The sequence below is a fragment of the Carcharodon carcharias genome, chromosome 5 (assembly GCF_017639515.1).
Source record: "Carcharodon carcharias isolate sCarCar2 chromosome 5, sCarCar2.pri, whole genome shotgun sequence".
NCBI lineage: Eukaryota > Metazoa > Chordata > Chondrichthyes > Lamniformes > Lamnidae > Carcharodon > Carcharodon carcharias.
In genome coordinates, this window is record NC_054471.1 from 44,004,746 (window position 1) to 44,020,072 (window position 15,327).

General features: G+C 39.0%; 1 protein-coding gene across 6 annotated transcripts in view; it reads right to left on the reverse strand.

Moving 5' to 3' along the window:
* Window positions 1-338: 338 nt before the first annotated feature.
* amd1 (adenosylmethionine decarboxylase 1) overlaps window positions 339-15,327 on the reverse strand; it is a 48,004-nt gene continuing 33,015 nt past the window's right edge. For 5 of the 6 annotated variants that reach the window (XM_041187634.1, XM_041187630.1, XM_041187631.1 and 2 more), the window contains 4 exons: window positions 14,813-14,957; window positions 14,632-14,724; window positions 12,702-12,857; window positions 7,322-9,102 (listed from right to left, as the gene is read on the reverse strand). In XM_041187634.1, coding sequence (XP_041043568.1) covers window positions 8,962-9,102; window positions 12,702-12,857; window positions 14,632-14,724; window positions 14,813-14,957 — 535 coding nt within the window. In that variant the 3' untranslated portion in view covers window positions 7,322-8,961. Of the gene's footprint in view, window positions 1,657-7,321; window positions 9,103-12,701; window positions 12,858-14,631; window positions 14,725-14,812; window positions 14,958-15,327 lie in introns of those variants that run through there. The other variant, XR_005942994.1, reaches the window with a different exon arrangement.

Below are 15,327 nucleotides of genomic sequence, written 5' to 3' on the forward strand. Positions count from 1 at the left end.
CCATCCCTTACCACAAAATAGATGAAAATAACACCTCCAATTCTTTGCTGCATGTAGAAATGTGGTAAAGATGCCCATGTGGATGTTAGAAAAATGTTACTCAGCTCAAGCATTCTAAAGGGAACAAATTTAAACAATGATGAGAAATTTAAATATTCTATATTCCAAACACCATTGGTTTTTATTCTTCCAGATGTTAGTTGACTTGGTGCATATCCAATATTATGCTAATTCTATACTTATCATATAAGACATCAGACTGATATTGAGTTTGGTGTGATGCAGCCGCACTGAAATACTGAACAATGGCCGAAACAGACATGGATGAAATTAAGAGATTCCATAAATCTTAATTTTATTGAAGCATCTTGTAGTACAGATAAAAGATTTCAGAACTAGAATTAAAATATTTTAAACAACTTGGCATAAAAGTTTTAATGGCGCCAAAATTTCCCCTTAACTGATAGAATTAACAGCACCAATGAGCAAAAATATCGTAATCTTTCACAGTAAAGGCTGCTAATCATTACTCAAATTACATTTCTCAAAATTAGAGCAACTGTTTTAGCTAACTGCAGTTTATATACATCTCAATCCATACCAAAATGGAATTCAACATTGAGAGTCGAGGACCTGTGGATGCGCCTCAAGACTATATTTCTTTAATGTCTTTATTTTAAAAAAGTGATTGGTCCACAAAACAGCACGCAATCTTTATGGATTATTTATTTTTCAATGCCATAGTAACTCTGCAAATAAATTTGTTTATAAACTGGAATCTTATAATTAACAAGAATGCGGCAAATATACCAGCCACTTCAACAACCAGAATTTTGAAGATTTTAAATAGTTCCAAGCAAACCTAAGTTACACTATTCCAACATTTATGGGACAAATGCCACATTGTGTTCCTATGCAAACTTATTGAAGTTCAGAAAGACAAGCCAACCCAAATCACCAGAAAATCAGTAGGAATGGGTTAATATCATCTCATTGTGATTTTCAGCACCAATAATATTACCCAATTTTACTAATTATTTAGTGGCTATGTTTGTTTCTATCTGAGCCCATACTATCTGAACATTCCCCAACAATTTATTTACAGATTAGTGTACTACCAAGTGATACAGCAGAAAATAGACAGGGTGTCTTGGGATTGTTCTCAATATCTGAATAAAGGTCATTGCTGCTTAAACAAAACTGATTACAACTGATCTAACAGTTTTACATTCTGTCTATTCACTTTTAATGAGGAACTCATACAAAACGATATGGGTTGGGTGACCCCTGGCATGATTAAAGTAGGATGTTCAACAGTCTTTACAGTCAATTCAAGTTTTTTATTCAATAAATCAAATGGAATGTGCCAAATTTTGTCTGCTGGAAACAAACTAGTTTTGGTAAAGAGGTATTAAACAAGAATATAACAAAAATCTCCCTGTTAAGAGTCTGATTAAACTCCTAACAAGCTATCCAGTGCAGTCTGGGCATCTGGGAAATTGATCCATACCAACAAATAAAGAGTTCCCGATTCTTTCAAGGACATTTGACTGAAAGGAAACTAGTGAATAAACTGCTCTAAACAGGCCAGGGCTCACACCTAATGAGGACGAAAACCTTGTCTGTGGAGAATTTTTGGCGTCATCTGTAGAAAACCTACATACCGCGCATTTTCTAACTTTGCAAGTGTTATATAACTGTAAGCACTGAATACAACTTCAATATCACAGCAAGAATGGGCATAACTGAAAAGAGCGTTCATGATATCCAACTCTTTGTTACGAGAACGGACTTGAACAATTCTATTATGGTTACATAAACAAAACATGTTAGTGTGAATCTGAACTGGGCACTTTTTTTTACGTTTTTTCATCTTTGCTATTCAAACAATTCTTGACATAACTAGAAAAGACAAAATTGTAATCATTGAACTGGGCACAATGAGCTTGAACAATTTTCTGAAGTGATGCACTGACATTTGGATTTCTGTAATAAAATAGAATTTCAACAAATTTCAGGCAATTTAACTTCAATCACCTCAAAAATTGGTCCAATTGATGTGAAAAGAACATGGTTGCATCGTTACAAAAATTCAGCTGAGTTATTAAAGACAATCTGGGTAGGTGCACAAACTTGCAATGTCCCATGAGAAAGAGGTCACCTCCTAACGCTGCACCACGTAAACCAAGTACATGAAGTCCAAGTTTTGCAGGCTTAACAATTCAGTGACAGCAAAGGATAGTTCCAAGGACTGTGAGACTTTCCAATTTAGCATTCCAACCCACCTCCGCCCATTGTCGTTCCATCACAGCATTGCAACAACTGCAACGGATCCCTGATCTCAGGATTTTAACTGGGGTGCCTCTGTGCCTCCCTGCAGCCAATCAAAAATAATCATGTTGCTCTTGAAGTCTCGATTGAAACACTTGCAGGCAGTGGGCGTCCTCCTCAACCGCCCGTTGTGTCAACAAGTTTTTTCTCACCTCAGGTGCTTCTTTTGCAACTCACTATCTCTCGTTCTTGATCCTTTTACCAGCGGGAGCTCTACTCTGTCAAGCCTTAACTTAAGGAAATTCCTCCCGGGGAAGCAGCTCAACATGCATGCAGCCGAGTCAAGGGCCAGATTGGCTAGAATGCAAGAAGGCATCTGCAGTTCAGAGTCAAACACAGAGGCAAATAGCTGGATAACAAGGCCAGTGGAGGCAAATCATATTAGGATTGTGATTTATCTCTGCAGAAATATCTGCATCAAAAGATTTACTACAGGCCAGCATTGAATGGGAAAGATGTAGAGGAACAATGCAAGGCAATTATAGAGGTACAAAATTTAGGGTAGTTATAATGGGGAATATCTGTATAGATTTGATGTAGTAAAAGGCAGCTTCCTAGAGTGTGAGGAAATTGAAAGTGCATTGCCCAATGCCTTTCACTGGCTCAAATCTGCAATTCATCCATTACCAGTCCCGTCTTCTCTCTACATCTTTTTGCAGATAAAACTCATTTCTTTATGAATTCCTCGAACCGGCATATTCCTTTGTCTGCGACAATTTCTCTCTGACTACTCTGTTCAGGGCACATGATTTTCACCTCTGTCTCTCAACTCAGCTCTCTTCTCCAAGGAAAACAGCAACTTCCAGTCTAATGAGAATGGAGGCATTGCTGGAACTGGTTGAGCCAAGTGAATAAAGTGTCAGTAGGGGAATATTTAGGGGACAGATATCATTGTATGATAAGGTTTGGCTGGGAAAAACTATCAGTATATTAACTGAAAGTCAAGGACTAAGGGACAATAATTTGAACATTTCCTTTAAAGGATAGTTCAACATACAAAATAGGAGTAGGCGGCCATCTGCTCCTCGAGCATGCTCCGCCATTCAATAGGATCATAGCTGACCCACGTTTGAATTCCACATTCCCATCTACCTCCAATTACCTTTTATTCTCTGGCCTAACAAGATCTATCTACCTCTGCCTTAAAAAGATTCAATTCACCCCACCTCTACCACCTACGAAGGCACAGTGTTTCAAAGTCACATAAGTTTCTCCTCATTTTTGTCCTAAATGGGGCAACAACCCCCCAATTTTAAAACAGTGCCCCCTAGTTCTGGACTCACTCACAAGGGGAAACATCCTTTCCACGTTCACCTTGTCAATACCATTCAGGACCTTACATGCTTCAATTAAGTCACCCCTCTCTTCTAAACTCCAGTGAAAACAAGTCCAGTTTGTTTAACCTTTCCTCATAAGACAACCTGTGCATTCCAGGTATCAATCTAGTAAACCTCTCCTGAACTGCCTCCAATGCATTTACATCCTTCCTTAAATGAGACCAAAGCTGCACACAATTTTTAAAAGCTTTTATTTTGCAAAATAACCTTTAATGTGGCACCTCATCAAATACCTTCTGGAAATCCAAGTATAGTATTCTACAGGCTCCCCTTTATCCAAAACACGTTACTCCTTCAAAGAATTCCAATAAATTGGTTAAACATGACTTCCCTTTCATAAAACCATGTGGAATCTTCCTGATTACCTTGAGTTTCTCCAAGTGCCCAGCTATAACCTCCTTAATGATCAATGCTAACATCTCCCCCATAACAGACATGAGGCTAACTAGCCTATAGTTTCTTGCCTCCCTCCCTTCTTGAATAGAGGAGTTACATTTGCTACTTTGACTGTACTCCATCATATTGGAAAGTATATTCCTGCAGAGGGGAAAGTAGGGCAAACAAATCCAGAGCTCCCTGAATGACAAGATAAAAGCTTAAAATGAAGAAAAAGTATGCTTATGATAGCTGTCAGGTGGATAATACAATGGAGAATCAGGCTGAATATAGAAGGTTTAGATGGGGATTGAAAAAACAAATAAGAAAAGCAATGAGTCCAAGAAAAGTGGCAGCTAACATAAAAGGGAATCCAAAAGCCTTCTATGCTTTGCACTTGTCTTTATCAAGGAAGGTGCTGCTGCCCCGGTCATAATGAAAGAGGGGACACTTGAAGGGCTTAAAATTGGTAAGGCGGTGGTGTTGGGTAGGCTGTCTGTACTAAAAGTTGATAAGGCACCAGGACTGGATGAGATGCACCCAAGGATACCAAAGGAAGCAAGAGTGGAGATTGCGGAGACACTGGCCATAATTTTTCAATTTTTTTTACACTTGGGTTTGGTGCCAGTTCTGGAGAATTGCAAATGTTAGCAACTACAGGCCAGTTTAACCTTGGTGGTGGGGAAGCTTTTAGCAGTGATAATTTGGGACAAAATTTATAGTGACTTTAGCAAATGTGGGCTAGTTAAGGAAAGCCAGCCATGGTATTTAACTAACTTTGAACTTCAGACAGCTTTCTTTGCTCAGGTTTTTTTAAAATGAGATAACAATGGGTTGATGAGGGTAATGCTGTTGATGTGGTGTACTTGGATTTCCAAAAGGTGCCAAACAGGCATGAACAAAGTTAGAGCTCATGGAATGAGAGACAATGGCAACATGGATACAAAATTGGCTGAGTGACAGGAAATGAAGTGTAGTGGATCAGTATTAGGGCCCCTGCTCTTCCTGATTATTTATATATATATATATATATATATAAATAATGACCTGGAATTTTGACATACAAGGCATAATTTAAAATTTGCAGCTGATATGAAATGTGGAAGTGTAGAACTACAAAAGGTCATAGACAGGTTGGTGGAATGTGCAGACAAGTGGCAGGTGAAATTTAACAGAGAAGTGTGAAGTGATTAAATTTGGTTAGGAAGGACGCAGAGACAATATAAATAAAGGGTACAATTGTAAAGGGGCTGCAGGAGCAGAGGAAAGTGTTATATATGTGCATAAATCATTGAAGGTGGAGTGGTTGAGGGAGCAGTTAAAAAAACATAGGTATCCTGGGCTTTATTAAAAGCATAGGGTACAAAAGCAACACTGGTACAGCCAATATAGAATATTGCATCCATATCTGTGCATCACGCTTATAGGAAGAATGTGAAGCCATTAGATAAGGTGCAAAAAAAATGGTTCCAGGGATGAAGGACTTCAGTTATGTAGATAGATTGGAGAAGTTGCAACTGTTCTCCTTGGAGAGAAGAACTTTGACTGCGGAATTCAAAATCATGAAGGATCTGCATAGAGAGAGAGAGAAACTGTCCCATTGGTGGAGAGATCAAGAACCAGAGGGCACAAATTTAAGGTAATTGGCAAAGAAAGCAATGGTAACATGAGGAAAAGCTTTTTCGTGCAGCAAGTGGTAAGGGTCTCGAATGCACTGACCGAGAATGTGGTGGAGGCAGATTCAATTGAGGTTTGCAAAATGGGGAACTGGGTAATTATCTGAAAAGACAAAATTTGCAGGGCTATGAGGAAAAGGGAAGTGGCATTAGGTGAATTGCTCCTGAGGGCCAACAGGCACGACATGTCAAAGGGCCACCTTCTGTGCTGTAAACATTCTATGATTCCTGCCAAACATCACCCCTTAAAGCATCCAGGTCTGATTTTGTGCTGGAAAAGCCTGTCAAAATCTGTAGCTAAACCACATCTGTCAAGCACTGCACAGAAATTACTTTTGCCGTATAAGCCAAACTGCCACACATTTATCAGGGTGCCTAGATGAATACTGGGGTATACCAAACTGCATTCTCCACTTTGCTTTGGGGTGAAAATCAGAGCTGGGCGGGAATGTGGGGTTAAGGTTACAATCAGATCAGCCATGATCTCATTGAATGACGGAGCAAGCTCAAAGAGCCAAGTGACCTACGCCAGCTCCTAATTCGTATGTATTTTGGGAAGCTATGCTGTGATGTCTTGTCTTCTGCAATGAACCCTGCGGTCCACTGCTTATCCAGCCAAACTCAACAGTGCAAAATCTTCAAAGGTTACAAAGGATCAAGTCACCCTTCCAACTTCACAAATGTTAACTTTGAGTCCACGGAATATGGACAATGAAATGCTTGAATGATCTCTTGAAGTTTTCCACTTTGACATGGGGTGATCTGAAAGGTCATCTTCATATTTAGACATGATCTCTCAGCAACATATGGAAGTCACTGAATGTAAAGGGCATACTACAACCACCAAAGGATACCTAAAAACATAGACCATATAACTAATAAGTTTAAACAAGGGATTTAAGCAGATGCACAGGAATATAACATGCTTACACAGGTGAACACAAACAAATCGCTAACCCTTAAATGAGTTGCTTTATTAAGGCTGATCCTTCAAAATTGCCAATAGATTATACGAACTGTACACTTTTGTGCTCCAGATTAATGGAGAGATTTAGCACACAGCATCCAAAGGAAATTAGTTCTAAACTGGACACAGAAAATGGAGTTAACATATTCCCAGTGCATCAGGATCCTTCATTCTTTAGGGAATTCAGTAATATTACAAGCAATGAAGTTTCATTACAATCATAAGGTTGAAGTGTAGATCTCCAATAAAGCACAGTGTTTATCATACCTCTGCAAAATGTACAGTGCAGAAGTTAACCCATCCCTTACCACAAAATAGATGAAAATAACACCTCCAATTCTTTGCTGCATGTAGAAATGTGGTAAAGATGCCCATGTGGATGTTAGAAAAATGTTACTCAGCTCAAGCATTCTAAAGGGAACAAATTTAAACAATGATGAGAAATTTAAATATTCTATATTCCAAACACCATTGGTTTTTATTCTTCCAGATGTTAGTTGACTTGGTGCATATCCAATATTATGCTAATTCTATACTTATCATATAAGACATCAGACTGATATTGAGTTTGGTGTGATGCAGCCGCACTGAAATACTGAACAATGGCCGAAACAGACATGGATGAAATTAAGAGATTCCATAAATCTTAATTTTATTGAAGCATCTTGTAGTACAGATAAAAGATTTCAGAACTAGAATTAAAATATTTTAAACAACTTGGCATAAAAGTTTTAATGGCGCCAAAATTTCCCCTTAACTGATAGAATTAACAGCACCAATGAGCAAAAATATCGTAATCTTTCACAGTAAAGGCTGCTAATCATTACTCAAATTACATTTCTCAAAATTAGAGCAACTGTTTTAGCTAACTGCAGTTTATATACATCTCAATCCATACCAAAATGGAATTCAACATTGAGAGTCGAGGACCTGTGGATGCGCCTCAAGACTATATTTCTTTAATGTCTTTATTTTAAAAAAGTGATTGGTCCACAAAACAGCACGCAATCTTTATGGATTATTTATTTTTCAATGCCATAGTAACTCTGCAAATAAATTTGTTTATAAACTGGAATCTTATAATTAACAAGAATGCGGCAAATATACCAGCCACTTCAACAACCAGAATTTTGAAGATTTTAAATAGTTCCAAGCAAACCTAAGTTACACTATTCCAACATTTATGGGACAAATGCCACATTGTGTTCCTATGCAAACTTATTGAAGTTCAGAAAGACAAGCCAACCCAAATCACCAGAAAATCAGTAGGAATGGGTTAATATCATCTCATTGTGATTTTCAGCACCAATAATATTACCCAATTTTACTAATTATTTAGTGGCTATGTTTGTTTCTATCTGAGCCCATACTATCTGAACATTCCCCAACAATTTATTTACAGATTAGTGTACTACCAAGTGATACAGCAGAAAATAGACAGGGTGTCTTGGGATTGTTCTCAATATCTGAATAAAGGTCATTGCTGCTTAAACAAAACTGATTACAACTGATCTAACAGTTTTACATTCTGTCTATTCACTTTTAATGAGGAACTCATACAAAACGATTTGGGTTGGGTGACCCCTGGCATGATTAAAGTAGGATGTTCAACAGTCTTTACAGTCAATTCAAGTTTTTTATTCAATAAATCAAATGGAATGTGCCAAATTTTGTCTGCTGGAAACAAACTAGTTTTGGTAAAGAGGTATTAAACAAGAATATAACAAAAATCTCCCTGTTAAGAGTCTGATTAAACTCCTAACAAGCTATCCAGTGCAGTCTGGGCATCTGGGAAATTGATCCATACCAACAAATAAAGAGTTCCCGATTCTTTCAAGGACATTTGACTGAAAGGAAACTAGTGAATAAACTGCTCTAAACAGGCCAGGGCTCACACCTAATGAGGACGAAAACCTTGTCTGTGGAGAATTTTTGGCGTCATCTGTAGAAAACCTACATACCGCGCATTTCTAACTTTGCAAGTGTTATATAACTGTAAACAATAAGCACTGAACTGCTCTACATGCACTTCAATATCACAGCAAGAATGGCCTAGCATAACTAAACAGAGAAAAGAGCGTTCATGCAAGATATCCAACTCTTTGTTACGAGAACGGTTACATTTCAAACTTGACACAATTCTATTATGGTTACATACAGGGCCTACAAAACTGATAAAATGGTGGCAGTGTGAAGTTTGGCCCTTGCTACCCTGAACTAGAGGATGGCCACCATTTACTTTGCACTTTTTTTTACGTTTTTTCATCTTTGCTATTCAACTCTGCTGTCTCTGACAATTCTTGACATAACTAGAAAAGACAAAATTGTAATCATTGAACTGGGCACACTGGCGATCGAGGCGCTTGAATCCTTCAATTTTCTGGGGAGAAGAAAATGAACCACGACATTTGGAGTTCTGTAATAAAATAGACTGTATTACAACAAAGGTGTGTCAGGCAATTTAACTTCAATCACCTCAAAAATTGGTCCAATTGATGTCAAATGAAAAGAACATAATAGTGGTTGCATCTATTGAGTTGGAAGAGTTACAAAAATGGATCAGCTATCGAGTATAATAAACTGACAAGCTGGGTTTATTTTATTCATTCATAGGATGTAGAAATCGGTGCAATTACCCATGAGGTGGTGGTGATTGAGTCACCTTCTTGAACTGCTGCACTCAGTGTAGTGCAGGTACATGCAGGGGAGGGAGTTGCAGGCTTTTGATTCAGTGACAGCAAAGGAACAATATAGTTCCAGGTCAGGACTGTGCAGGGCTTGGACAATTAACTTACAGGTAGTGCTGTTCCAACGTGCCTGCCGCCCTTGTCGTTCTAGGTGGTAACTGTCATGTGTTTGGAAGGAGCTGCTACAGGAGACCTGTTGCTGCAGTGAATCTTGTGAATGGGACACTCTACTGCCTCTGTGCTAATAGTAGAGGTAGCAAATGTTTAAGATGGTGGATGGGGTGCCAATCAAGTGTGTTTTTGTCCTGGATGGTGTTGCACTTCCAGTCTCGTTGGAGTTGCACTCATCCAGGCAAGTGGAGAGTACTCCTGATTTATGCCATGTAGATGGTGACCAGGCTTTGGGCAGTCAGGTGGTGAATTACTCACTACAGGATTCCCAGTCTCTGATCTGCTCTTGCCTGCATGGTATTTATACAGCTCTCTGGTCAATGGTTACCCCACAGGATGTTGATAGCGGGGGAATCAGCAATCGTAATGTCATTGGACGTCAAGGGGAGATGGTTAGAGTTCTGAAGAGCAGCTATATTGGACTCAAAACATTAACTCTGTATCTCTCTCCACAGATGCTTCCAGATCTGAGATTTTCCAGCATTTTGTTTTTATTTCAGATGTCCAGCATCCACAGTATTTTGCTTTTAGTATGGCTAGATTCAATCTTCTGAGAGATGGTCAATGCTTGGCACTCATGGGTCAAACATTACATCAGCCCAAGCCTGAATGTTGTCCAGATCTTGCTGCATTTAAGCGCAGACTGCTTCACTATCTGAGGAACTGCGACTGAAACTGAACATTGTGCAATCAGTGAAAATCCTCACTTCTGAACTTATGATAGAGGGAAGGTCATTATGAAGCAGCCGAACATGGTTTCGCCTCAAACTGTGTCCTGAGGAATTCCTGCAGTGGAGATGACTGGCCTCCAACAATTACAATCATATTCCTTTGCGCTAGGTATGACTCCAACCCGTGGAGAGCTTCCACTAACCCCCACCCAATTCCCATAAAACTGAATTTTGCTGGGGCTCTCAAGTCAAGGGCAGTCACTCTCACCTCATCTCTGGGATTCAACTCCTTCACACAAGTTTGGACTTGGACTGTAATGTGGTCTGGTGTCAAGTGGACCTGGCAATACCTAAATTGAGCAGTGAGCAAGTTATTACTGTGTATGTTCTGCTTGATAGCATTGCTGATGACAGGTTTGGATGAGGAAAAACTATCAGTTCCCATTAACTGATAGTACAAGGACTAGGGACACATATGTATGGTTTTGGGTAAGAGATGCAGAAGGAATGTGAGCGAGTGGTAATGACCTAGAACTCTCTGCAAAACGTAGGTGGGTGAAGCAGAAATAAAGATTTCAAATGGAAATTGGATGAGCATTTGAAAGAATTAAACCTGCAAGGCTACAGGAATAAAGTGGGGGAGTGGGACTGACTGGATTGCTCCATGGAACATTGGTTGTAGGGCACGATTGAGGGGACGACTGCTCCCTGATTCGCCTGCGGGACAGCTCTCCAGAGGTCAGCAAGGACTTGGCATGGTCAACTGGGCAGGTTGTCCAGTGCCCTGGGTCCATCTGGTTTTATTCTTATTCAACATTTCCATAGTGGTTTGAAGCATCTGAGTGATTTACTAAACTATTTCAGAGGGCAGTTAAGAGTCGACCACATTGCTGTGGCTCTAGTTGGAGTCACACGTAGGTCAGATCAGGTAAGGATGGCAGATTTATTTAGAGGACATTACATTAATTACTCACTTACTGTCAGCTTGCTCAAGGTTTTGTTATAATCTGATAAAATAGGGGGCATACATCCATTTAATGTTTTAAACATTTCGACGTTTATTCCCCTCCCTGTCCCAAGCTTTTATTGTTCAAGTCTCCGGTGTCCACCACATACTACTCCTTCAGCTGCTGCAGCATGGACACCATCTCAGTCACTCCAAAGATAGGCGACAGGTGAGTGGAACCTTAGTTACATTTATTTTTTTTATATCTATACTTTTTTTATTTTGGAAGTTATTTCATTTAGGACTATAGAAGTTAGGAATGTACAGTATTTCAATTTATGTTTTAATACTATTTTCGGACAAGGAATGTCCAAAACAACCTAACTACAATTTTTACATTAGTTATATTGGGAAAATCTGATTCACTTAGCGTTTCGCTTAAAGTCACACTTTTCAGGGTTGCAACTGCAATGTTAAGCAAGGAATTATTGTAACTGATGGTTACACAATGTTCAGCACCATTCTAAAGGTGTTAGGAAGGCCTAAGAGCATTGTGAGTGTACCTACACCACAGGGTTCCAATTACACAGCAATAGGTCAAGGTGGCAGCTCATCACCACCTTCAAAAGGGCAATCAGGGATGAGTAATAAATGCTGGCTTAGCCAACAACACCCACATCCCGTGAGCGAATAAATAAAAAGATGGAGTTTCACGACAATTCCCTAGTTCCAAAGCCATCATTTTTGAGATAAGCTTTTTATTCCAGGTTTGTCTAATTGAACTTAAATACCCCCAGCTTTTGTGTTGGCATTTGAATTAAAGTCTGCAGCATTCGTCCAGGCCTCTGGATCGCTTGCCCAGTAACATTACAATATGCAGCTGTTGCTGTGAAATTGTTAACTCGTCAGAACCTAAAAATTCTGAACATTTCTCCAATTCAGATTACTGGAGAAAGCAGTATTTGGAAGAATCACTGGCGGGGCTCTGTTTAAAAAAAAATGCATTCATTCTTGGGATGTGAACATCTCTGGTAAGGTCAGCAATTAATGCTGATCTCTAATTTTCCTGTTGTAGAAATTCAATACAATTGAATAATTTGCTAGGCCACTTTGGAGAGCAGCTGAGAGGCAACCACACTGGTGTGGGCCTGTATATCACTTAAACTACACTTGGTAAGGACAGCAGACTTGTTCCCCAACAGACATTAGTGAACTAATTGTGTTTTTACTGATACCAGCTTTTCATTTCCAGATTACAAATAGGAAGCAAGCGATTTCAAATTCTCAAATTGCTATGATGGGATTTTAGCTTAGATGGTCTGGACTGCTGGTCTGGTACAATAACCAAAACATGGCCACACCCCCAGTCTTCTTCTAAAATAAGGTCATTTACCTGAACCATTAACTCTGCTTTCTCTCGGCACACATGCTGCCAACCTGCTGATTACTTTCAGCATTTTTCGATTCTATTTCAGAATCTCAGCATGCAGTAGCTTGATTTTGTACCAACTCTGTTTTACAGCAAGGCCTAGAATCTCACCTGGTTAACAAAAAGGGTTGTGACAAATTTTCCTGGCTTGAAGACATCTACAACTTTTTTGATTAGATCATCGTAGGAAGTCTGGGCCAGGTTAGTCTCAAAACTAACATAGGAGAAGTCTGGTTCTGGGGTGATGTGAATTGTCCAGTAAGTCCCCTAAAAAGATAAAGCATTTAATGACTTGTTTTAGTTATGAGTTGTTTTAATGGTTCCATAGAAGAGATTCCAAAGCCAAAGCTAAATATTTCTCCTTTAGCAATACATATTATTTAGTACTTTGATCAGTAATCCATAACTGCCTAGTGAAATTTAAAATCTGTTCTTGAGGGGCATAGGGAGGGCACAAGGAAAACAGATTGCTACAGATTTCAATTGCTCAACTGCACCCCAAACCAAATATTCTTGTTTACCTTTCAGGAATTTGAGATCTCCACATCTTCATGCGGAAGGTATTAAAAATCCCATTTACGCACACCTGATAAGCAGCTAGGTCAGTAAAAACAGAAAAATTAAAGATGTTGGCTGCATTTTCAAAGGGCATGCTATACAGGCATCTAATTGTGGAACTCAAACCAGGTTTCAGCGTAGAAGTCCAGAGATAATTTCTCCAGGTTTGGGGGAGGAGGAAGAGTGAAGGAATAAGGAGCTAGTATTGAAGTTAAGAAGGGGTGTTAATATACTAGGAAAAACCCAGATGATCCTAGAGAAAATTTTATTTAAAGCACCTGTCTGTAGCTTCAAAGAGAAAGATCCTTTCATTCTAGAAGAAACCCTCAATTCTGGTAGGATAGGCAAATAAAAATCCACAATTCTTCAGAGCACCGTACATTGCAGCCAAGTATGATTTTAACATTCAGGGCATACATCCCATGAGTGAGCAGACCATTTTACGGTTACATCATCCACAAGATCAGGAGACATATGATGTAGTTGTTCATTTACTTTGAAGTTCATTAAAGCATAATGCCACATCCAAATAAAAAGGGACTTCATTTGTAAAACATACTTTAGCTCATGAGGCATGATGAACCTCAAGTTTTTGATGGATTGCAACCTGAAAAAGTTTAAGAATCACCAATCTAGGCCATACCAATCTGTGTTTTTAAAAGTAGCAAACTTCCCAAAACGAGAAATATTTTAATTTACAGATAATGAAGTATGTAAACCTTGAACAAATTGAACAGCCCATCTAAAGGGAGGCTACTTAATTTAAAGATAAGTAATTGTTATTGATGTTCACTGAATGCATTTCTCTTAACCAAATGACACATCAACACTCAATTTTATTAGTCAGTTAATCATTGAGTACAATAAACTAAGGCAAGCTCATGACCTGGCAATGTCCTCTTCAACTCTGGCAGGGAAGTACATACAATAGCCACCTGGCAAAGATAAAATATCAAACTACTGATCACTTTGGTCTCATTTTCATTTCCCCACTCTACCTGAGCCAGAGGAACAGATGATCTGAACCCAGGCTTCAGCCAGTCAGTGTTGGTCTACCAGAAGTGACCGCTAATTTTTTTATTTCCCTGTAGAGCATTCACCTTCCAATACAATTATTCCACCCAGAATCAGGTTACATCCAGAATCAAGCTCTCATTTTTTCTGAACTTGGATGAATCCACCTTGTTAAAAAAAAACTGAACTAAAAGCAGATATTTTTAATCCTTCAGCTACACAAGTTACTAATCCTGAAAGCACACAAAAAAATATTCTGGCAGCAATGTATCACCACTCAGGTTTGCTCAAATGCCTCCTAGCCTGAGCAGAATGATTATTCAGGAATAGTGCTGATTGGAGACTACCAACTTTGCCAGCCCTGCCCTAGCAAAAACCAGCATCTTTATGTGCACTGGGGAGGGGTGCAAGGAAGGGAGAGAAAGGAAGAGGGAAAAATAAAACAGTTAAAGACAGGGCAGAAACTTACATCCACTTTCATTCCATTCATTGAATAACCACAAGGATCGAACAATGTGGCATCAATGACTGAACCTGGTATCAGGTCACGAATTCCACTCATCTAAAAAAAAAGACACCATGTTTAAGACTCCATAGTTTTAAGAAAAGCCTTTTTTAAAAAAGCTTTACAAAATTAATTTAGTACATACTCGAGTGACATCATTTACAGTAACACCATCTTTCATGAAGAACTGGTCCATGACAGCTGGATCAAGCTCGCTCATCAGAACCTCAAGTGTCTGATCCGGCTGTTTGATCCCACTATCCTCTGGCATATCCAGAGTGTAAAGATACCTGGATCAAACATAAATGACAATATTTGCATGAACAAAATGAACCTTTAAATTTAAAATTTCACAATTGATTTATGTGCATTGCAAAATGCATTTTGTATGGCCCTCAATAATGAAGCTCCCAATTAGATCACAACAACTGATTTGTAAAACGGAGAATGAAACGTGACTGATTATGGTCTGGTTGTTAGTAGTCGACTGACTGCCAACACAAAGTTTGAAAAATAAAAATTGGAATTCTGAGGTAAAACTATCAGTTTTCTTCAGACTGGTCACAGCCTGTATTCACCTGTAACTAACCTAGAGTTAACGTCACATCAACGGGGGGCCAAAAGAGCTTGCAATGTCAAATTTTACTTATTGCTAAAATT